This window comes from Pangasianodon hypophthalmus, chromosome 7 (assembly GCF_027358585.1).
Source record: "Pangasianodon hypophthalmus isolate fPanHyp1 chromosome 7, fPanHyp1.pri, whole genome shotgun sequence".
Lineage (NCBI taxonomy): Eukaryota > Metazoa > Chordata > Actinopteri > Siluriformes > Pangasiidae > Pangasianodon > Pangasianodon hypophthalmus.
In genome coordinates, this window is record NC_069716.1 from 15,318,903 (window position 1) to 15,341,573 (window position 22,671).

The following is a 22,671-nucleotide window of genomic DNA, read 5'->3' on the forward strand; positions in this document are numbered from 1 at the left end:
GCAGATTACAAAAAAAAAAAAAACCCAGAGGCATACTTACTATTATGAAAGTAATTATTATTAAAACACAATTTTTATTAGAAGCAAGAAACTGACAATTTCCACAAACAAGGAGAGGCATAGAAGAAGTAAACAAGATGAAAAAATACCTTATTTTAATTATGTAAAATTGTGTACAGAATTTGGAAGGTCATAAGAAAAACAGTTCCCCTCCAAAATTTGAATGGCTTTGCTACTGTCCGTGTTGTAATACAGTTTTTTAGCAATCTGATATATTTACCCCAGAACAAAACAAAAGAAAAAAAATGTAATCAATTTTACGTCATCTCATCAATGATACTGCACATTGTAGCATCTTTATCCCATACTTTTTCCTTTGTAGTAGCGGGTACATTTTTGTCTGTTTGTCCTGCCATGCAGCTAACCCCAGCCTCCTCCACATCCATGGGCTCAGCCTTCAGTCTAACATCGCCCCCTGAACCTGAAACCACTGCTCCAGCCATGCTAGAGCTGTCAGGCTGGGGCAAATCATCAGGCAGTGAGGCAAGGCAGCCATGGATCATCTCGATAACGCGTTCCAGGTGTTTCTGGAAGCGCTCGGCTGTCTCCAACCTCTGCCTCTTCTGTACCTCCATCATCACTCGCAGTGTCTCACGGGCCTGATGAGGCCTATACTCATTAATCAGGTGGTGCATGTGGACAAACAGAAGTTTCAGGTCCTCCAACTTTTCTTCACGCTTAATGCTGCCTGGGCTTTTGATCAGGATGTCCAGCAGGTCCAGGAAGTTAACTAGGATGGACATATTGAGCTTCTTCAGCTCTCGCTTGTGGTCAAACTGCATTGGGTGCAGCCTCTCAATGCCCTGGCTCTCCAGGGGCCGGATGATGAGGTCATCACACTGGAACGGATTGCCAAACATCATGTAATTATCCCGAATGGGAGGCGGTGGTTTAGGGGCCAGTCCTTTCCGGACATTGTCATCAGTGTATTCTTTGATGTACTGCATCGGTGGCAGCGGTAGGGCGCTGACCTGCTGCGGCTCGCCCATTCTGAGGGTCTGACAAATACACAAGAGAAATTAGACATTGCTTTTATGACTTATATCAGGGGTGTCAAACATTCAACCTGATGAAACTTCTAATCCAAATGAATTTAGAATGTGTTCTAAATTAAAACCTTCTTGTAGACTGTAACTGAATTTGAAAAATTTGGGCGAAAAAAGAGCTATAGACTGTTATTACATCACAGGCCAATATTGAACAGGACAGGGCTGGGTGATCTGGACAAAATCTTATATCATATATTGAAACAAATATATATCACAATATATTACATTTTCTCTGATGAAAAAAATTTATCTATACAAAATAACTGCATTCATGACTGCTTTTTGATCATTGTGTGAACTAAACACCAGTGAAAGGCACGTTTTCTTTTCTCCTTTTACGTGGAAATGACATTGCACAGAACTATAACAAATGAGAACAAGAAATGCTTGCTTTTTGTTTATGTTACAGCACACCGCTAGTAGCTCCTACTTCTGACCTTAGTGATGTAAATCAACTGCCGAAAAGCAGCTTTTGCAACAATTGATGATATAAACAATATAGAAAAATATCTATCAATAGACATTTTGTATCGTATATACATAACAATATGTATCGCATCACATATGGCACAGCCCTAGAGCAGGAAACTCAGGGCCATAAACTCAGCTACTGACAAAATGTTCTAATGATAAATAATTCTTAATTAGCAATTTCTATTCTGTATTTTCTGGAACTGAGTTCTGTAACTAGGAGTTCTTCTTGGTCAAGCTCAGCTTAAGTCTCAATCTTCAATTATGTGGCTGTAGAAGAGATGAATTGTTGTATGTTAGGTAAGCACTGAAGAAAGCTATGGGCTGAAACGTCTGCACACTGATCTTTGCACTCTTTTCATTATGCAAGTCTAAAGTAATAAATATATATTTTCATAGACCTTTGCGGTTCACTTTCTTGCTTCACGCACCTGAGGATATATTTATCTCATTTGAGTGCAACTATCCCTCTTCCTTATTAGAATGCTAAAAATGAGACATATAATCCCAGTTAAGTTCATTTCACTACAAAACATGTAAAAGCTGGGGGAGATTTTTGGTTCAGCCCACTGGACATTGCACCATGGGTAATCTGGCTTGTGTTTGACACCCTTGATTTATTTATATATATTATTTATACAATATAGCTGTGTAGTAATGAATGGTAAGGTTAGGCAATGTACCTTTAAATTTCATGCATATTTACATAAAATATATTGAAATACTATGGTTAAAAACCTTACTACAGTAAACATGATCTGGTAAAGGATATATTTTATCATACAGTAGTACATATTAGCATACAATTTATGTCTATATACAACAATATCAGTACAAATGATCTCTCAGCACCTACATTTCACATGGAACTTAAATGCAATTATAAAAAAAAAAAGAAAGTAGAAAAAGAACAAGTCAGCTAATCACAGAGTGATACATGGACAAGTTAAGACTTCTGGACAAAAGAGGGGGGTTTATTATTTTATAAGTATTATTTCGTTTAAAAAAAGTGACGTTTGTACATTTGTAATCTAATTTATCCCACAGTATTTGGATATATTACCCAAAAACAGCATCATCCCAGTTTAAGTCTGGTTTAGAGTCAGCCTTGTGTTAGAGAGAATAACCTGAAGACTGAGCAGTCTCAGTCTCAAATAAAACCTAACTTCCCAGCTAGCTAAGGACATAACAACTAGTGAACTAACCCAAATGTATAAAACCTTACCGCATTTTTTGTTTAGTCACATAATAACACCCTGCCTTGTACTTTAAAAATTGTACTTGTAAAGCTAAATGGTACTAAAACATGGTAGTAGTAAATTAGCTAGCATTAGCTCAGCGCGTTTCCCTTATTGTTAGACTAACGTTAGGTATCTCTCACCTAGTCACCTTAATGATGGCTAGTTAGTAATGTTCAGAGACACCATATCAGTGTTTAAATAGAAATCAATACATACCAAACCACTTTCCAATCTGTGTATGTTTCACTCGCTAAAGCTTATAAGAAAACATAAGAACCTGACGCTTTCCTGTTCGCATTGCGCGAGAAACTCGTGTAACGGCCCCTCTGATTGGACAAAATGATCTTAGAAACGGAAGCTGTCATTGGTGAGAAATCGTTTGGGGGCGGGTTCAAAACAATAGTCAGGCTGTGTGTGTCATACCGGGCTGTGAGAAGCTGTAACAGCTACCAGGGCGTCCGAAAAGTCTCCATACACAGGGGAAATGAACACTTTTTTAACAAAATGTCTTCCAGAATTGTTCATACTTAGGTTATAGTCTACATATTTTTCAGATAGACTTTAAGAATGCCTTAGACAAAAGAAGAGCGCGTCGAAATCATTCTCATGGCTGAATCAGGAAGCTGTCACAAGGGTGCAACGGAATTTAACAGGAAACATGGCAAGCACTTCACACATGAGACTGTTAGAAACTTATTAACAAATTTTTAGGAATGGTGTTTTTGGAGACTTTTGGGACACTGTGTGTGTGTGTGTGATTTATTAGTTTATATATATTAATTAACTTATATAATATACAGTTGAAGTCAAAAGTTTACATCCCCCTTTCAGAATCTGCAAAATGTTAATTATTTTACCAAAATAAGAGGGATTATACAAAATGCATGTTATTGTTTATTTAGTGCTGACCTGAATAAGATATTTCACATAAAAGATGTTTACATGTAGTCCACAAGAGAAAATAATAGTGAATTTATAAAAATGACCCTGTTCAAAAGTTTACATCCCCTTGATTCTTAATACTGTGTTGTTACTTGAATGATCCACAGCTGTGTTTTTTTGTTTAGTGATAGTTGTTCAAGAGTCCCTTGTTTGTCCTGAATAGTTAAACTGCCTGCTGTTCTTCAGAAAAATCCTTCAGATCCCACAAATTCTTTGGTTTTCCAGCATTTTTGTGTATTTGAACCCTTTCCAACAATGACTGTATGATTTTGAGATCCATCTTTTCACACTGAGGACAACTGAGGGACTCATATGCAACTATTACAGAAGGTTCAGACTTTTGAACAGAATGGAGAAGTGTACATTTTTCTTATTTTGCCTAAATATCATATTTTTCATTTAGTACTGCCCTTCAGAGGCTACAGAAGATAGTTACACGTTTCCCAGAAGACAAAATAAGTTAAAATTTACCCTGATCTTCAAATTCAAAAAGTTTACATCCCCTTGATTCTTAATACTGTGTTGTTACCTGAATGATCCACAGCTGTGTTTTTTTGTTTAGTGATAGTTGTTCATGAGTCCCTTGTTTGTCCTGAGCCTATTTGAACCCTTTTAACAATGACTGTATGATTTTGAGATCCATCTTTTCACACTGAGGACAACTAAGTTCAAATGCTCACAGATGCTCCAGAAGGAAAAAACATGCAGTCATTGTTAAAAGGGTTCAAATAGGCTCAGGACAAACAAGGGACTCATGAACAACTATCACTAAACAAAAAAACACAGCTGTGGATCATTCAGGTAACAACACAGTATTAAGAATCAAGGGGATGTAAACTTTTGAACGGGGTCATTTTTATAAATTCAGCTATTATTTTCTCTTATGGACTACATGTAAACATCTTTTATGTGAAATATCTTATTCAGTATTAAGCACTAAATAAACAATAACATGCATTTTGTATAATCCCTCTTATTTTGGTAAAATAATTAACATTTTGCAGATTCTGAAAGGGGGATGTAAACTTTTGACCTCAACTGTATTGGTGTGTATAAATAAATACTTTTTTTTCATCCAGGTCACTTTTATTACTAATTCTTTATTTTTCATATTAATGTATATTTCTTTGCAGTAATGCATAACTGTTGCTTTTTTATTATTTTTTATTTTCTATTATCTTATTATTTTATTTTCTATTATTTTTTCCATCCCTGCTGAAAACCAGCTACTAGGAACGTGTTGCTCAATATGGTAGAAGGAAACAGTTTCTAAATTGTGCAACTAGCAACTAATGTAGCACTACAGACAAGTTGCTTTTAAGAAAATACCACAACAGTAAGGAAATCACAAAATCTCTACATCTCTACTGGCTCAGCATGTGTTATGACAGCTGGTAGCTTGTAAGAGCAAACTGGATTTTTCAGCAAGGATGATGGGATTTGTTAAACTACAAGATACAAAATCTTTTTTTTTTTTTTTTGCTCTTCAACACCAATATAGCTAAAAGATTCATTTATTCATTCAGAAATGTGTTTATCTCCCACCTGGTTAGGGTTGCAGTGGATCCGGAGCCTATCTTGGGAACACTGGACATGTGGAAGCAGCACACCCTGGATGGGACAACAGTCTACACAGGAGCTACAGGGACGATGGTTTATAACATCAATTGGTTGACTCATATTGGATTGCTGGTTATAATATTGGTACAATGAGCCAGCTTAGACGTCAAAATGTAAAAAAAAAACTGAAGAGAACTCCCCCCCCAAGGCTTGTTAGAACAGTTTACAGCAAAACAAGACATGGCTTTGCTGCAGAACTGTCAAGAGCTTCAGCTGTGTGTTGGAAGTTGTGTGCACATTTATGAGCACTGCCATGTACAAAACATTCAGGAGGGTGCCATGTACAAAATAGTGTCGGGGTGGTGGGGTTTAATTGTCAAATAACTCCTATAACACATACTGGGGGATATGTCACAGTCAGTTGAGCTTGTAAAACCAACAGAACACTTTTGGAGCTGTAAAATGGAAGCTTTCTATCTGTTCCATTCCCCAACATGGGATAAAATGGGTTAAAAATTGTACTGCAGCGAGCCACTAGAGGGCCTCAGAGACATTTTGACTTCACTCTGGAATCCCTCTTACGACATCCACCTACATATACAGTCATTGGTTACACCACTGTCTTGTTAACATTATTCACACAAAACAGTTCTCACTTGCTAGGAGCTGCCACTCCTAATAATAGGATAAATAAAAGTGCATGTAAAGCAGGGCCACATTATCTATTCTACCACTTAAAACCAATAACCTAGGCTCTGATGTTTCCAGGAAAAATGTATTATTAAATTTTTTTTTTTTAAACATCGTTTTGCACCGTAGCTGCACTGTGATGACGTTCATAAAAAGATCATTGAAATCATCATTATGATTCTATATTTCCATATTACCACCCATCCAATAAATGAAATATCATATTCGGCTATTACTAATAATACAATATTTGAATTGATTTTTAAAGGTAAAATTGGTTGACAATGTACCTGTACTGAATGATTTAAAGGTAAAATTGGTTGACAACCTGTACTGAATGATTAAAACGACAAATTCATGCCATCATCTTGAAATTAATTCCTTGCTTTTTTCGTTTTTTAGGTGAGGGTGTGACTTGCATCAGGTGCAGCATATAGGTGTTATTTTAACCCGAGTTTCATCTCACAGTGCGGTACAGTGCAGTGTGCAGAACGCAGGTGGTATCTCTGCAGGTGCGGATCTGCTGTGAATGCTACCAAGTGTGAAAATGTTCAGTAGTTGTGTACTACCGTCCGTTTCGCTATTATTTTTTTAAATATTTGACATGACATGAGGCAGCGGGCCATTTTTGGCAGGAGGCCTTGAGTTTGACACATGTGCTTTAGAGAGTCTGGCCATTAGATGCTCTTCTTCCTGGCCTTGCGAGAGGCGAAATCTTTGATCATTCATATCTCTAACCAGTGTAGACACTAAGTGGTTCTTTGTTTGTATTCCCGCTTTCTGGCGCTATAATCAGGCTAGTTCTTACTTGTCAATCATGCAACTGACACGAATGGCAGCCAACCAGGGGCCCCTCCGAGCTCAGGGCCTAGGGCTTCAGCACCACCTAGCCCTCATTATAATCCGGGTCTTGCATGAAATGTATTTCAGTTTCTGTTAACACTGGAACGTGCTCTGAGAGTGGAGACCAGACTCATTCGAGAGTTGAAGAGCAGAACTGCAGTTTGTTGAGGAATGCATGGTGTAATAAAAACACTTAGCAAAATTATGGCTGTGTTCTATACACATTATATTTAATCACAGGAATTAGAGTAGGCATGGTTTCCTTTTTATCTGACTTATCTGGTTTCCTTGAAATCTGGCTTTTGCTGTCGTTTTGCTGTGGGTTTGTGTGTGAATTAAATGATTTGATTAAAATCTGATGCATGGGCCACTCAGGCTATTAGTTCTGTTAAACTCCTCACTTGAATAAATTTATTTTAAATATCACCACAACCAAAGCTAAATCTGACAGGCCGCTATAAAATGATTCTCCTAATAGCTTTAATTCTCATAATGATTCTCCTAATAAATTTTAAAGAAATCTTGGCTTAAAAAAAGTGGAGAAGATGGGATATGTTGGTTTCTTCTGAAACAATATTTTGTCCTGATTTCTTTGGTTCTTTGGTTAGATTTTTCTCTTGCACTGTAACATCATAAGCCTACACAGACTTTAGGAAACGTTATGTTTGAACCGATAAGGCCCATGACAGCTGTTTTGTTGTATTCTTTTTAAGCCTATAGACCTATGGTAAAATGTTTGTACCATTTTTGTAACATGTTTGTGTGTGTGTTATATATATAAGTACTATGTGTTTTAAACTGAACTGAATAGGTAGGTTTTCCAAACTGGCAAAAGAGAGAACAAGCCTCTTGAGTGATAGTCTTTCAACTCATTGGCCACTTTCTGCAGTCTTTTAAGTGCTTTTGATTGACTGCTAGCATTTGGATTTTCTTTACAAATCCTTGCCTTCCCTATTTTTCCCAGGTCCACCCATTGCTCAATTACTGGCCTCTCCACTGCCCCAGGGAAACCTTTTGCAAATGCGGGGCAAACATGTGAAACGCCAAATAGATAGCAACTGGAGCTGAGGATTGAACTAGAGACCCTGGAGCTGTGAGATGGCAACTGTAGCTGCTGTGCCACCATGCAGCCCTGACATTAAAATATCATCTTACTAAAGCGGTTTAATGCCTTTCCTTAATATGTGTGTGTGTGTGTGTGTGTGTGTGTGTGTGTGTGTGAGTGAGTGCGCTCTGTATCTCAAATGCCTTACTAAAGGAAATGTTACATGCAGTGCATGTTTTCACCGGAAACCCACAACTTATGGTGCAAGTTCAATCATGAGCTTGTTACTAAGACAGACTTTACAGGGTACACCAGTATGCCTGAAGCTCAGCAGTGTTCCTCCAACAATTTCAGTTTAACATGTACCCACGAGTTATTTTAAAAGGAATCTTATACAAGAAGTCTCAGCAGAAACGACGAACGTCTCCTTGCAATTATAAGGAAAGATATTTTGTGCTAAACACTGAGGATCTGACCTACTCTGAACGTCGCCCTGGGGTGAGTAAATGCAGTTCTTTTCTGACAACATATTGAGCTTCCTTAAACATTTAATAAAGTCTGTATTTATCACCATGATGTACATACATTTCATTGATTGTATTTAAATTATAGTCTTGTGTGTGTTTTTCTGTGTTTCTGACCAGGATCAAGCTAAAATAGTTTCGCTAAAAGTTGAAAACTTGAAATTGGCAGTTACTTTGTAGAACATGTCTAATGTCTAAACAGAATAATAAAAGTGAATGTAACATTTTTGCTGGTGTTTCAGAAAAAGCCAATTCAGAAGGGCTGCATTGAACTTTCCCGGATTAAGTGTGTAGAGACTGTACGCAGTGACCTTCCCATACCCTGTGAATACAAATATCCTTTCCAGGTGAGAGTGCTGTAAAACCTTATATAACAGTATTTGTGATGAAGCTCAGCAAAAGAATATTTTTTCATAAAATTGTCCTATTTGGATTAATATGGTGCTGATAGACGTTACAGAGGTACGGCATGAATAAATAATCCCTCTGTACCAATATTGTTGTTCCTTTTCTCATTTTTCCTCTTTCGTTTAAGACTTGTTTAAGTTGTTAAACTTGTTTAGGTTCACAGATGCAGTCTGTACAGTTTCACACATTCAGTACAGCAATATAAACAAAAAAACAAATGAATCAATAAAATTCATAAAAGAGACGGGAATGGGTCTGGTCCACATATCATTCATTTGTTATACGCAATGTATCTGTGTACATTATTTTTTATCATACTGATATGTATGTGCAATACAAATAAATCACTATCTGTTATTCATGGTCAGATGAAGTTGTTGTGTAAATGTGTGTATGAAAACTAAAAAACCCTCATTGCTTTTTGGTTTACTTACAGGTTGTCTATGATAACTACTACCTTTACGTGTTTGCACCAGACAATGACTGCAGGCTAAAGTGGGTCAGAGCGCTTAAAGAGGGTGAGCAGCTGTTCGAGACTGTAAACATAAAAGAAACTGGATTATCTGCATTTTATCTGAATAAAATGGTTCACTGTTTTATTTATATCTTATCTTATATGAAGAAACAAAGAGCAACAATCTAGTGTTGAGCTACCATCCTGATTTCTGGGGAGAGGGAAGATGGAGGTGTTGTAACAGGACAGACAAGCTGGCACCCGGGTGCAGTGACTATTATCCAAGTGGATGCGGTACAATAAAACACAGCTGCTATGAAAATCTTACTGTATTTGAACAATAATCATACGCTGATAAGAAATAATGCTTATTTGAAATTGAGTATATTCTCTAAATGTGTCTTTTCTCAACACAGCATCCAAAAAACCTCTGCCTCCAACACCAGACCCAGAGGTAAGTCAAGCGCTATATGTAATCCTATTAATCTGATATGTTTGCTGTGTAAACCAAATGGTGTTTTTTCTCCCTTTTGACACAAATGAAAGTAGTCGTGATTACTAATGCTTGGATATCCTGAATTAATTCTGTGCATTTTTTTTTTTCCTCTGTCCCACAGCGGCGGATCTCTAGCCCAGAAACGCGAATTGTTGTGGCTCTGAAGAACTTTGTCCCTCAAGAAGACACAGACATTCCACTGCACAAGGATGAGGAGTACACAGTAATAGACTGTTCTGAACCCAACTGGTGGACCGTCAGGGATAAAGATGGGTAAATATGCAGCAGATACAATTCCTCTATCACGTTTTTGTGTTGCAGTATGAACTTTTTCTTTAAAAAAAAAATAACTACATATTTCTCAGTTGGAAAAAGTTCCATGTTAAGGATAAGCCTACTCTTACCTTCCTAAACCATCAGAAATTATGCAGTTACTAATAATAACAATATTATTTGCATTGTTATATTCCAGTTTTCTAGAATCAAACATCCAGAATATCCACAAGAGCTTATAGCTGATTTTAAGAGGAAGCTCTCCAGTGTTATCAATTTTAATATTAGCAATCATAGTATTTTTTATATATATATGTATATATATATAATTTTTTAAATCATTTTTAAAAACGTTTTTTTTTTCAACAGTAATAAAGAGTTCGCCGCCTTTTTATTCTTATAATGAAAATATTTAATGAATTAAATATAAGAAGCTCACTTACATATTAATGTATGAATTAATATATTAACATTGCAACCATTTTTTTTTTTCATTTCTTCAATCTTTCCCAATCAAAAAATATAGCACATTTACACCATGATGTAGCAATATGTCAGAGAGCTGTTGCAATCTTTAGTTCTGTGGGTTAGTAAAGGTTATTTTATGAGTGGTGACCCTAACCCAAGAACTGCCCTAAAAAGTTTAAGGACCGCAGAGTTTCTGCACATGTTTCTTCAGAGTGTTTCTGCTGTGTTGGGCAATGGGAAGGATCCTTCGAAATAGGGTGTTACCGTTTTGTAGTTTATTTGGCTTTTTTACTTCCTTGCAATAAACACTAAAAAGTTAAAGCTTATTGGCTGAAAACTACAGCTATTACACTTTAACAATGGATTGAGACCAACATTTAAGAATGTTTTACGTAAGCTGTTCTTACGGATTTTTATCCAACTTTAAAATACGATAAAACACAGTTCAATGTTATTTAGGCCACTTGGACTTTCCCGGTGGTTTTGTGTCATTCATGCATGATCAGACAGATCAGACCATGCAGAACCACAGATTCTCCTTGATTAAAATGATCACTCAAAGGATATTATATAGATTCAGAGCTGAATTTACAAATACTATTGACTTTTAGACTTTTCTCTTAGTCTTTTATTATAGCTGAGTTTTGAGAAAGAAGTTTTTCTGTTTTCTCATTACAAGGAAACATGTTGAAATTCTTGTCTGTTATCATAGATGCCCTAGAGATGAGGTACATTTATTAGGTCAAATAGCAGATTAATTAAGATATTAGGTTGAAAAGGTGTTGGAGAATTCCTTTAAAGGAGCCCAAAGGTTATGATTTATGTTGCTGCCAAAGCAGATGTCAAAACCATCAGGTTCTTATACTGAATAACCATGTTGGCAGAATCTGTTTTATCATCAGATGATTAGACTTATATTTAACTAGCACTCTACACGAATCCATAATCGAATCAGCACTCGGAAATAAAATCCTCATTGTCAATGAGCTGAAATGAGAAGTTATTCATTGTTAGTGGCTTTCGGCCTTATGGAAGTAAAAGTTTACAAGCAAATCAATAGATGTCTTTTAATGTGGTTGATCTAAACCACAAATTCACATGTCATACTGTATACTAACACTTTTTTATACAAGCTAGCTTTGGGTCAACCCTTAATATTGATTGAAATGAGTGAATGAGTTGATCAGAGAGTAATGGCATTGTATTTGGGTGTAAATTAACGCATCCGATGTATACCTCTTGAGCCAGATTCCACTGTGTACTAAAACCCGTCCTCTCCTTTTCCATCTTTATTTATTTTTCTCTTTTTCTCACAGAAATGTTGGAACTGTGCCTTGCATTTATATTAAAGAGAAACCTTCGAACAACATTGAGCACTTTAAGTAAGAATTACATATATATATTTACATGCATAAAACCATATCTAAATATTGAAATATTAATGATTATATATTTTGGCACAACCTGTTTCCATTCTTGGCTTATATGTATATGTCACAGATTGAAAAACCTATTAATGATGATTTGCTTGTCCTTGTTTCTCGTATAGATGGTACAACAAAGATGTAACGCGGACTGAAGCTGAAGAATTATTACTTGCAGTGGTAAGTACACAAAAATTGCAAAACAAAATTAGGTTTTTATTTTATATAAACAAACTCGTTCAAATGAAAGTACATGTTACTGTGTGAAATACCTTTTTCAGAGTCTGCAGTTGCTATTGGGTAATTTTGTCACAAGCGAGGAACGTTTTTTTTCTGGCTTTCTGCAAGCCTGCAGTAGTTGCACCTGCAGAGTTTGCATGTAGTGTTCAAAGAGATCCAAAACCTTTAAACCAGTGTGGCTGTGAGGTTTCCTGTCACGGCTGCGTCACAGGATAGGGTTTGAATGTGAGACAGACAATTTTTACTTCTATGTGCAGTTACAGTTTTAGTGTCTGTACTGTCTAACTAACCAACAACCTTTAAGGAGCAACTAACACAAACAGTAGCATAATAAACATTAATATTTCACTGTAAACATTTCACAGCATAAGAAACACTTCACACAGGATTTGTGTTTAAAGGCAAAGAAGATGCTAATGTAATCGACGTAAATGTATCGATGTAATCTATGACAGATATTTGTATTCTTATGTTATTAGGATAAGGAGGGTGCTTTCATGGTGCGTGACTCCCGGCATGCAGGAGTTTACACAGTGTCTGTATTTACCAAAGCCCCTGGGTAAACCACATCATTCCAAACTAAACTGTTATTTCAGTGTGTGTTTCAGTCTGCCCGTTTAAAATACTCACTTTCTTTAATACAGTAGTTCTCTCAGACTCCTTTAAAATCATTGTCATAATCGTATTGTAACTATTCATATATCTCTTCAATATCACATTTCTGCAGGTCAAATGGGGAAAAATATCCAAGAGTCAAGCATTATAAGATCAGAGAGACAGAGGACGAAGAGCCCAAGTATTACTTGGCTGAAAAATATTTATTCAGCACCATCCCAGAGCTCATTTATTATCACCAACACAATGCAGCAGGTGAGCCTGTCATATTTAGTCAGGACATGCTGGTAAAGGCTAGCTAATAAACTCTGCCTCTAAATGATAGCTCTCTCTCTACAGTCATAGAATTACTAGATTTTAAATCATTTCAGTTGGATAAAACAATTTACTCAGTCAGTCAATTTAGATCTACAAGAAGAGATTTGCTATGGTAACTTTGTTTACAGTTACATTTCATCATTCACTTAGTAGACGCTTTTGTCTAAAGCAGTTTAGTAATAAAGCAGAGTACGATCAATTTTTACCAACTGACCAAAAACAAAAAAGAAATCGTATCTGTAGCACAATAACGTTTGTTGTAATGTGCTTGTCATGGTGGTAGGTTTAATAACACGACTGAGGCACTGTGTCTCCCGAGGCCAAGGGAATTCTCCCAGGATTGAGGAGCTTGCATCAGGTAGTGATTCCTAATTTCTTAATTTCTTAATAATTTCTTTAAGTTCTTAATTTAACAATTAAAAAAAATAGAAACAGACATGAGTAGGGGTGTGAGGCTATACTCAGCTATGTATGTATATGTGCACAATGCTGTATCATTATATATGTATAAAGTATGCTCCAAATATAAAATATTGAAGGCTAAGAGCAATTCTGTTATCAAGTCTATTTAATACACAGTATAATATATCATAATATACCATAATATACCATAAGTGGGTTATTGGCTTGAATGGTTATGTTGTATGATTTTTTAAGTGAATTATCCACTTCTAGATAGTAGATTTCTACTCATAAATGATAACTGGGAAGTGTTTGCTCTCATAGTCTGTGTGTGTCTGTGCCTTCCAGAGGAGTGGGAGCTGGACATGGAGGACCTGACTCTCGGGGCGGAGCTGGGCAGTGGTCAGTTTGGTCTGGTGTTGGAGGGCTTGTGGCGTGGTGAGAAGGTGGCTGTAAAGACAATCCGTGAAGGGGCCATGTCTGAAGAGGATTTTAAAGAGGAAGCCAAGGTTATGATGTAAGTGATGATTTAGTCATTCACGCCAACTGTTTACACCACAGAACATAATAAATGTTAAACTGAGAACAATGTTAAACTGATTTTTCCACATATTAGTAATACTAGCAGTAATAGTTGATGACCCTGTAATTAAAATAGAAAATCACCAGAGCCCACACCAACAACAAATACAATAGCACTGTAATAAAAATGTGGAAATGAAAGCTTTGTAAAATAAATAAATACATTTTAAAAATACATAAATACTGTACCACAGTTCATTATAATTCACATTGTTGTGGAATGTCCTAAGCAAATATAAAATCTTCTATTTTCAGTTTCTGTTAATCGTTTTTTTTTTTTTAGTTTTTGCCAAGATAAACTGATTACTAAAACATTAAGGTTTTGTTTTTAAAAGCTTGTTCTTAGTTCGATTACTTGTTATTCCTGTAAGTTTTGACTTTATCTCTTTCACATAAATGCTTTCCGAACAATGGAAGGCTTTCTGAGTTGATTGGCGTCCTCGTTTAGATTTCTGTTTAAATCTAAAACATTCAGAAGTGATTGCCGTACTGCATTGTTAATGGAAACCTGTATGCTGTCCGATGTGACCACATCACTACATCTTATGTCTGATTTTGTTCGCTATGACATCCTGAACCACAGGAAAGTATCCCACCCGAAGCTGGTGAGGTTGTACGGCATGTGCACGCAGCAGTCCCCCATGTACCTGGTGTTTGAGTTTCTGGAGAACGGCTGCCTGACAGAATTCCTGCGCTCCAGAAAAGGCTGCCTTTCACAGGAAACTTTGCTGGGCATGTGTATAGATGTGAGCGAAGCAATGGCTTACCTGGAGAGCTCGAATTTCATTCACAGAGACCTGGTAAATCTTTGTTTCCAATAAATGCCCTTCAGAAGCCATTCAGTAATCACGAACTCTAAATTTGTTCCAAAATGTGCTTTACAGGCTGCAAGAAACTGCCTGGTTTCAGAAGACCTTGTGGTGAAAGTCTCAGATTTTGGAATGACCAGGTAAGAAAGCAAAGCTTGATTATCATAATTATTCTGCATTCTAAAAAGCAATAAATAAATACCACAGCTTTCTCACACACCCTGTATCCTTGATGTTGCCTCATCTTCGCAGGTTTGTACCGGATGACCAGTACACCAGCTACACTAGCAAATTCCCTGTGAAGTGGTCGTCTCCAGAAGTGATCAGATATACCAAATTCAGCAGCAAGTCAGATGTGTGGTCATTTGGTGAGAGCACAATGATGATACTGTTTCAGATTTTTCAACCAAAGAAAAGAATCTGGGGGGAAAAACATATTGTAGCTTTTTATTTATTTATTTTTTATTCATTCATTTATTTATTTTATTTAATCTAGCTTTATCTACTAGTACATGGTATACTATAATAAAGAAATCCAAAATAGCTAACAATTATTTAACATTATTCTATAGTGATATGGATGATGATGATGATGATGATATTACAAAATGTTGATTAAACAACTGTTCTCAAGAACTACTGAAAAGCAATCCTATTATTGAATCCTTTTTATATAAATTACATTTTTTCTTAAGCATATGTTTTTAAGCCCTTACACTGCTGTGTTAAATTTGGCATTTTATGATCATTTATTATAATGCCGTAACTGAATAATGTGTACAGTTATCAAACTGTCTATTTGTCACACTGATTATCTTATAGCGTGAGCAACAAAAGAATAACAAAAAAGAGAGTTTTTTTGTTTACTATGATATATCCTCTGGCTCAGGTGTGTTAATGTGGGAGGTGTACAGCGAAGGCCGACTGCCCTATGAGTGTCGAAGTAATGCAGAAGTGGTGGAATCCTTAAACGCTGGACTAAGGTTACTAAAACCCCGACTCTGTCCAGACCCTGTTTACCAGCTAATGCAGTGGTGCTGGAAGGAGGTATGTAAAGAAATTTCAGTTATGTATTCTATAGGCACTGTTATTATTATTATATAGGCACTGTGTAAATTATTTCTTAAAATGCTGTGTTTAAGTGAAATCGAACAAACAACAAGTTTTATTCAGACACAGGGGTCTAAGTAGGGGTTAGTTACATGGCAAAAAATGTCATATCAATATACTTATATGTAAAATACTATAAATAATATGTCACACAAACGTCAGCAAAACATTACTGAACGTCTCCAAAAATAAACTATTTACTGTACAGAAGAAAACAAACAAACAAAAAGAAACATTTGTTACATAAATAGATTTTACTATATCAGTACAGTCGTAGTAGTATTATAAATAATACTGTCAATACACTGGAAAAATGATCTTAGCACATGAAAACTTGCATATAGGCAATGTATTTAATATTTCACATTATAACACAGCAGGTCGCATTGAAATTTCTCTAACAGCACAGCGCTGATAGCAGTTCCAGCTGTAAGGCGCAAATAACGGATTTAAGTTAATGCGCTCATCCTAATACATTATATTTACTATAGTAACAACTTACAAATGGACTTTTATGTTATGCTTGAACATAAACAGATTTAGAAAATGTGTGTATTTGTTGATATGGTGAAGTTTTTTCGTGAGGAAACATTTACGTGACATTTTGGAAGGAGTCTCTAGTATCAACATTTTGATAAGAGTCAGAAATAAGGCCTTTAAGTTCCTTTATGTTTTCTGACATGGGAGATTTCTTCAGGACTGAGGGCTTTGCAGTCTCTCTGTAACAAGCTGCATTTTGTGTCATTAATTTTAAGAGAGAAAAAACACTGGGGAAGGAACGTCTGTTTAAAGCTGTAATGCAACATAAATGACAACAGGAACTGACTTATTTTGTGGATGTTCCACAACATTAAAATGTAACTGTAAACAGATATTGTATTGTACTGATGTATTGTTGCTTAATTAAAAAAAAAAAGTTAGTGTTGGTTGTGGTATAAGAGGAATAAAACACTACAGGACATGCTTTTAGAGGAAAATATTTAACGTCAGAGTAACACACCACCTAGTCATTTATTATTTTCCTATAACAGCCTATGCTGTCTTGCTTTATTCCTTACTTATTACAAGGTTATAAAATAATTATTATAACGATCATAGACTAAAGAATAATAGACCTTATTCCTCACAGGGCATTTCTGCAGGAAGTCCCGAGTGATACTTGGTTTTCTAACAATGAAACTTGCAGTTAATAGAGTGCAGATTTTACCCCTGGTAATGATGGTCACATGGCGGTTAGACTTAGAGACGCAGAATTGAAACTGTTTGTGAAGTCAGATTTCTCTTGCAAGTTGACATGCACCCTAAGACATGATAGAGATCATCTTTAGTTGTAATTAGATGACAGTCGGGCATCAAATTTTAACACCACGTAGGACCATAGACTGAAATATTCTGGCACAACATTAAATCAGCACCTGATCATCAGAACAGCCAACCAGAGGCTGAATAAATCACACCATTCCTAAATATAGCACCTTTAAACCTGTAGCTTCAATAACCAGCTCATGAACCATGTTAGGTTTAAATTTTCCATCGTCTTTGAACAACTTGGAGAATTTCTGCGTGTAACGTGAATCGTGGTGACAGCAATGCAAGTGACATCCTCTAAATGTTTAAGGTTTGCTCACAAAAGCAGGGAAGAAAACTGAAGTATGGGGAGAAGTAGCATAAATGGGGATTTTGTTTATTATTTATTTATTCTGTTAACCAATGACAATAAGAGTGCCTATATGTTGTAAATATGGCTTTTTTTTATTTTAAAAAAACAGAAACCTGAAGACCGGCCCTCTTTTGTCCTGCTCTTGCATGAACTGGCTTCTCTCGCGGATCTCTGATTTAAGGCTATCAACATTTCTTAAGAAAATATAATGTACAGTCCATAACATTTTATTTATTTGTATATTCTATTTATTTTATTATTATTATTATTTTTTTTGCAATTAATATCTATGATTTTTCTGTACTGCCTATATGTGATGGAATAACCTGTGGTTACTTCATGTCTTTTTGTACAATCAAATTTCCTGATCTCTTTTTTTTCCTTTAGGGGGCACCATTATGTAACCATCTATTTCAGAGTCCAATAGAATTAGAGAATTGGGTTCTCAGAAAAATTCATTAACTGTAGGTTTATATCTGTCTCTATCTGTCTATAGCAAACACTTAGCTTTTACAGCAGGATATTTTGCAAGTTAACATCAAACTGTGTTTATTACTATGTCCATACATGTGTAATACCTGTGTATTTACTAATCACTTTTATGCATGATGAAATGCAGTTTCAGTAAAAGAAAACAACTTATGTTCTTAGTAATACATTTGAATAAATATGTTAAGTCTTGTATAGACCTGATGTTTGGGTGATCATATCGAAAGTGGACAGCCATGAAAGATAGGTGTTCACACTTGGTAATTTCATCTGACTGAATGCTTCTCCGCCAACCGTTTGTGCTTGCATTTCCTCAGTAGCAGGGTTGCCAAATCTGGCAAAAGCAACCCCATGTCACTTCAAAACCACACCCACAAAATATAAGCCAGTATATAAGCTTGAATATTGAAAACCTGTCTCTCACATACAGCTCTAAGTGCACAAGGCTGTAATCTCAAATATACTCTCAAATACTACATAGGCCTGTATAATAAAAGTCTGCCTGTAAATCTATTATATATGTTTTGTTTCTAGAGCTTGTCCAACAGACAGGAGTTTCAACCTCATAAGGAGATAATATGCATGATTTGTCATCATTTGTGCACTGGACGACTTTAATATCCAACCTTATAATAACATTTCCTTTAACAGTGCTGTCTGATGGCAGAATACCCTACATACTGCCAAACTCAAACTGTGCCCCTTCTAGAGCTATACACTATTTTAAAGCCCAACATCAAAACTAACATAATAAAGAAAAAAAAAAGATGTAACAGACAATTCATAAGTAACATCCTACATAGAGATATTTATTTAATGAAGCAATTTATATTTGACCTAAAATAGTTTTGCAGGCTATCATTACACATCCCCATCCATCCTGTTTATCCTACCCATGGTTACGGGGATCCTATCCCAGAGACTCCGGGCACAAGGCGGGGGACAGCGTGGACAGGGTGCCAATCCATCGTAGGGCACAATCACACACACACACACACACACACACACAACCATTCACTCACTACGGACAATTTAGAGATGCCGATCAGCCTACAACGCACATCTTTGGATTGAGGTGGAAACTGGAGTACCCGGAGGAAACCCCCGAAGCACAGCATAGAAACTCCGCACACATAAATGTAAAAAATAGCTGTGAGAATGCTCTGAAAATGAGTAGACCATATCAGTGACACATATAGCCTGCATTCAACAATCAGAGCTCATGTTAGGAAAGGAAGAAGAAGCATGCATATGAGAAGAAACATAGCTGGTGTGACCATTATTATATAGACATTTAATTAATATGATCTAAGAAAAAAGACAAAAATCAACCTGTTAAGTGTATCAACAGCGAGGCTGGACAATTCAAAAGTACCCCGAAACCGTGTGAAAACTAAGAACCTGGCAAGACTAGTGACTATGTGGGATTTTAGTGTTGACTCAGATGCATCTGGGCACAATGTTCACGCTACAGCTGTAATGTGGCCATTGTGTCTCAAACCACCTCCGGAAGTGGTCTGATCACAAGATGCATTTGACTCCATTCAGACGTGTAGGCCTATTTCTGACCACTCACGTCTAGACATGTGTAGCTCGCGAATGATTTAGTATTTCTGAACGACTCACTTGGGTGAATGAATCCATATCAGCCACTGCTGCATGAGGCCTTGCTTTTGTTCTTCTGACAGGTTTTGCAACTGAAAAACCACAAAACTTAAAGCCAAAACACTACCTTTCCATGGTCTACACTGCTGACGTCATGATCAGGGGGTGTGTGTAGGTTTCTGTTACATGTCTAATCTGTTGATGGACCTATGATGTTGTAACCCATCCATGAATTGTATAATGTGTGTGTGTGTGTTTGTGTGTTGAACCTGTGTATTTGTGTGTGCTGCTGGGTGTGAAAAATAATTCTTCTGAACCCAGGCATGCAATCACACTGTAAAATAACACAAAATATCAACAATTATTAGCTGCTTTACTACTCAAGCTGTTTATAGTCTGCCTTAGACCACAGCATGATCAGGTTGCTGAACGGATCTGAACGATTCATTTAATTCAACAGATGACTCAAATGACTGGGGGAAAAAAATGTATCACTCAGTGTATGGTGGTCTTATCACCCGAGGCGGATGTTACAGCAGAATAGGCCGCTGAAGAGAGACAAATTTGCATATGGTTGTGTCTTTGGGCGTGGCCTGGCCACACTCTCACTGATGATTGGTGGACATAATCCTCCGCTTCAGCCGCACGTTCCTCCTGTGGTTACTGTGACAACAGCAAGCGGGAGGTGAGCGTTCAGGAGCAGCAGCAGGTCGGTGTTCACTGTAAACACTGAAAACAGCACACATGCTTAACTCCTAATACACTGAGAGGAGAGCTGTAGCCAAGCAGCTGTTCGTTTCTTACAAGGATGTATTTAAAGGTCTACATCATGGATTCACTTGCTGAAACAACCTACCACTAAAATCCTGTCACTGACTCAGAATTAGTTTGTACGAAATATAAGAAACAATGCATTTGATGTTGCATTAAACAATAAAGTGATAAAAGATTACTGGCAGTGCTGCAGATCTTGCGGAAAGTAAATGAGATCAGGAAGACAGTAGTACTGCAATATGAATTTAAGTAGTAGCATATATGGATATAAACATATTTCATTTCAGTATTTATTTGGATCAGGTTTTGGAGCAGGACCGAGGCTCACACCTCGGATGAGCACACCGGACATGTGAAGGCACAGAGAGATGAAAAAAAAAAAAAAAAAAAGGGTCGCTGTCGCTTTAAGGAAATGCACTTGCAGCCATTTTCTGCTCTTTGTGTGGGGCGGATTAGCGGACAGCGACCGAGCCGAGAGCATCAGTTGTCGGATACAGAGCGAAGCGCCGTCGTCGTGTTTTTACGCCGCGCTGCGCTCATCGTCCGGCCGTTTGTCGTGCGGACATGCGATTTGCAGGTACGATGATTTCCAGCAGCATTTTGTTTTTTTTTCTTGCGGTGAGATGAAGCAGGGATGTGGGAGCAGGAACAAGGCAGCGATGATGGCAGCAACCTGCTAGTGTGGCGGTGTAACGCTGCTCTCCATAACGTCACTCAGCCGATTAATTGCTAAAAATCAGCATTTTAGACTGCAGATGATTAGTGCTGATCATTTAAATGAGTCTTCTTTTTGGTTAACTCTCGTGTTATTGTAGAAAGCGGGTGAATATAACAGTGGGTTGAGAAATCGAGCATCCATTGGGCGGCTCGGTGTGTGATACTGATAGCATCCTTTCCCCTTCTGGGTGGGGTGAGGAGAGGACTGGCCTCAGAGCCCTGCTTCTCAAACACAGCTTGCTACACCCATGTCCTGTTTTTGCTTTGCTGGTTTACTTCACGTTTGCGCCATTCTTTTGCATATTTGTTCATTTATGGTTGCTGAAATGTCTTTTCTGCCGTTTCTGTGTCAAACACCGAAGTGTCATAAGGATGCTACGGATGCTAAACTCGAGCTGCTAGCTAATTTTTGGAGCCTCGCGAAATTCAAGAAATTGAGAAATTCAGAAATTGAACGACGGCACTGGCCAATAAAGTATAACAGATATTGTTAATTATTCAGCATTTCTTCAGCCTACTCCATGTTACTGGCTAAATATTTTGACTGGGTCTGTGAGTTGCCGGTGCATTCTGTGAGACATGTAGTAGATAGCATCTAGCAGTTGTAATGGCTGACAGCGGTGTGTAATTGACTGAGTATTTATGGAGAACATATGGAGAAAATAATATAATAATATATATATTTTTTTGGTGAATTCAAACCCAGGTATCATTTTATCATCATTATATATATATATATATATATATATATATATATATATATATATATGACAGTTCTGTTTCCTTCTGAGTGACAGTTTGAATATTTGGCCTCTTTCAGCATTTCCAATACAGCCTAATGAGAGCACATGCAGAGTTTCAGGACAGAAGAGCTTTAGGACAGAGCTGAGGAGAAATAAACCATGTTTGAACAAGTTAGTAACTAGTTATCGACTGCTTTGCCATGCTCTGACTACACTATGAAACGCTTGCTTGCTAGTCATAATTGAGACATTTTTCAGTGTATCCTGCTCGTTCAGAGATTCACTGTGATTTCTGCGACGTCTGTCTCGCGTCAGTGATGTACTTCCATCCAGCGTTGTTCTCTGCCATTCAGTCTAGATATGATGGAAATTCACATAAAGGCCCTGACTCATCAGTTGTCGCTCTCTGATCTGTGGCCAACAGTCACCTGTTGTTTTTGAGATGTATCCCAAATCATTGGCACTGGGCCCTTCACAGAGCCCATGCAGCTGATCGTCAGAGGCCAGCAGTGATGAACCGTTTTCTATTTGGCTGTTCCGCGTAGCAAATGAGACCTCAGTGATGATCTTTTAAAAAGTGGTGTGAAAATGGCAAGGCTAATTTGTTTGGCTGCATCCCAAACCACATGCTACTTTGGGTTTCAAAATAATAACAGAAT

General features: G+C 37.0%; 3 protein-coding genes across 5 annotated transcripts in view; 2 read left to right on the forward strand and 1 right to left on the reverse strand.

Moving 5' to 3' along the window:
- Window positions 1-138: 138 nt before the first annotated feature.
- On the reverse strand, window positions 139-3,181 carry med7 (mediator complex subunit 7). Of its 2 annotated transcripts, none has more exons than XM_026917493.3 (2): window positions 3,038-3,181; window positions 139-1,058 (listed from the first exon to the last, which is right to left on the reverse strand). In XM_026917493.3, the coding sequence occupies exon 2, from the start codon at window positions 1,047-1,049 to the stop codon at window positions 318-320; it is 732 nt and encodes a 243-aa protein (XP_026773294.1). In that variant the 5' UTR covers window positions 1,050-1,058; window positions 3,038-3,181; the 3' UTR covers window positions 139-317. The 2 variants fall into 2 exon arrangements, with proteins under 2 accessions (XP_026773294.1, XP_034161770.1); XM_034305879.2 differs by lacking the exon at window positions 3,038-3,181 and adding an exon at window positions 2,806-3,003.
- A 4,883-nt stretch (window positions 3,182-8,064) lies between these two features.
- On the forward strand, window positions 8,065-18,372 carry itk (IL2 inducible T cell kinase). Its single transcript, XM_026918484.3, has 17 exons — window positions 8,065-8,399; window positions 8,668-8,772; window positions 9,270-9,351; window positions 9,456-9,581; window positions 9,704-9,741; window positions 9,905-10,056; window positions 11,841-11,906; window positions 12,074-12,128; window positions 12,668-12,747; window positions 12,916-13,058; window positions 13,405-13,479; window positions 13,872-14,040; window positions 14,689-14,905; window positions 14,990-15,054; window positions 15,167-15,282; window positions 15,804-15,961; window positions 17,794-18,372. Exons 1-17 carry the CDS (start codon window positions 8,262-8,264, stop codon window positions 17,857-17,859), a joined length of 1,851 nt encoding a protein of 616 aa, XP_026774285.1. The 5' UTR covers window positions 8,065-8,261; the 3' UTR covers window positions 17,860-18,372.
- A 2,602-nt stretch (window positions 18,373-20,974) lies between these two features.
- Window positions 20,975-22,671, forward strand: part of cyfip2 (cytoplasmic FMR1 interacting protein 2) — a 38,514-nt gene continuing 36,817 nt past the window's right edge. For both annotated transcript variants that reach the window (XM_026917792.3, XM_026917793.3), the window contains exon 1: window positions 20,975-21,129. The gene's annotated coding sequence lies outside the window, so the exon portion shown is untranslated. The remainder of the gene's footprint in view (window positions 21,130-22,671) is intronic.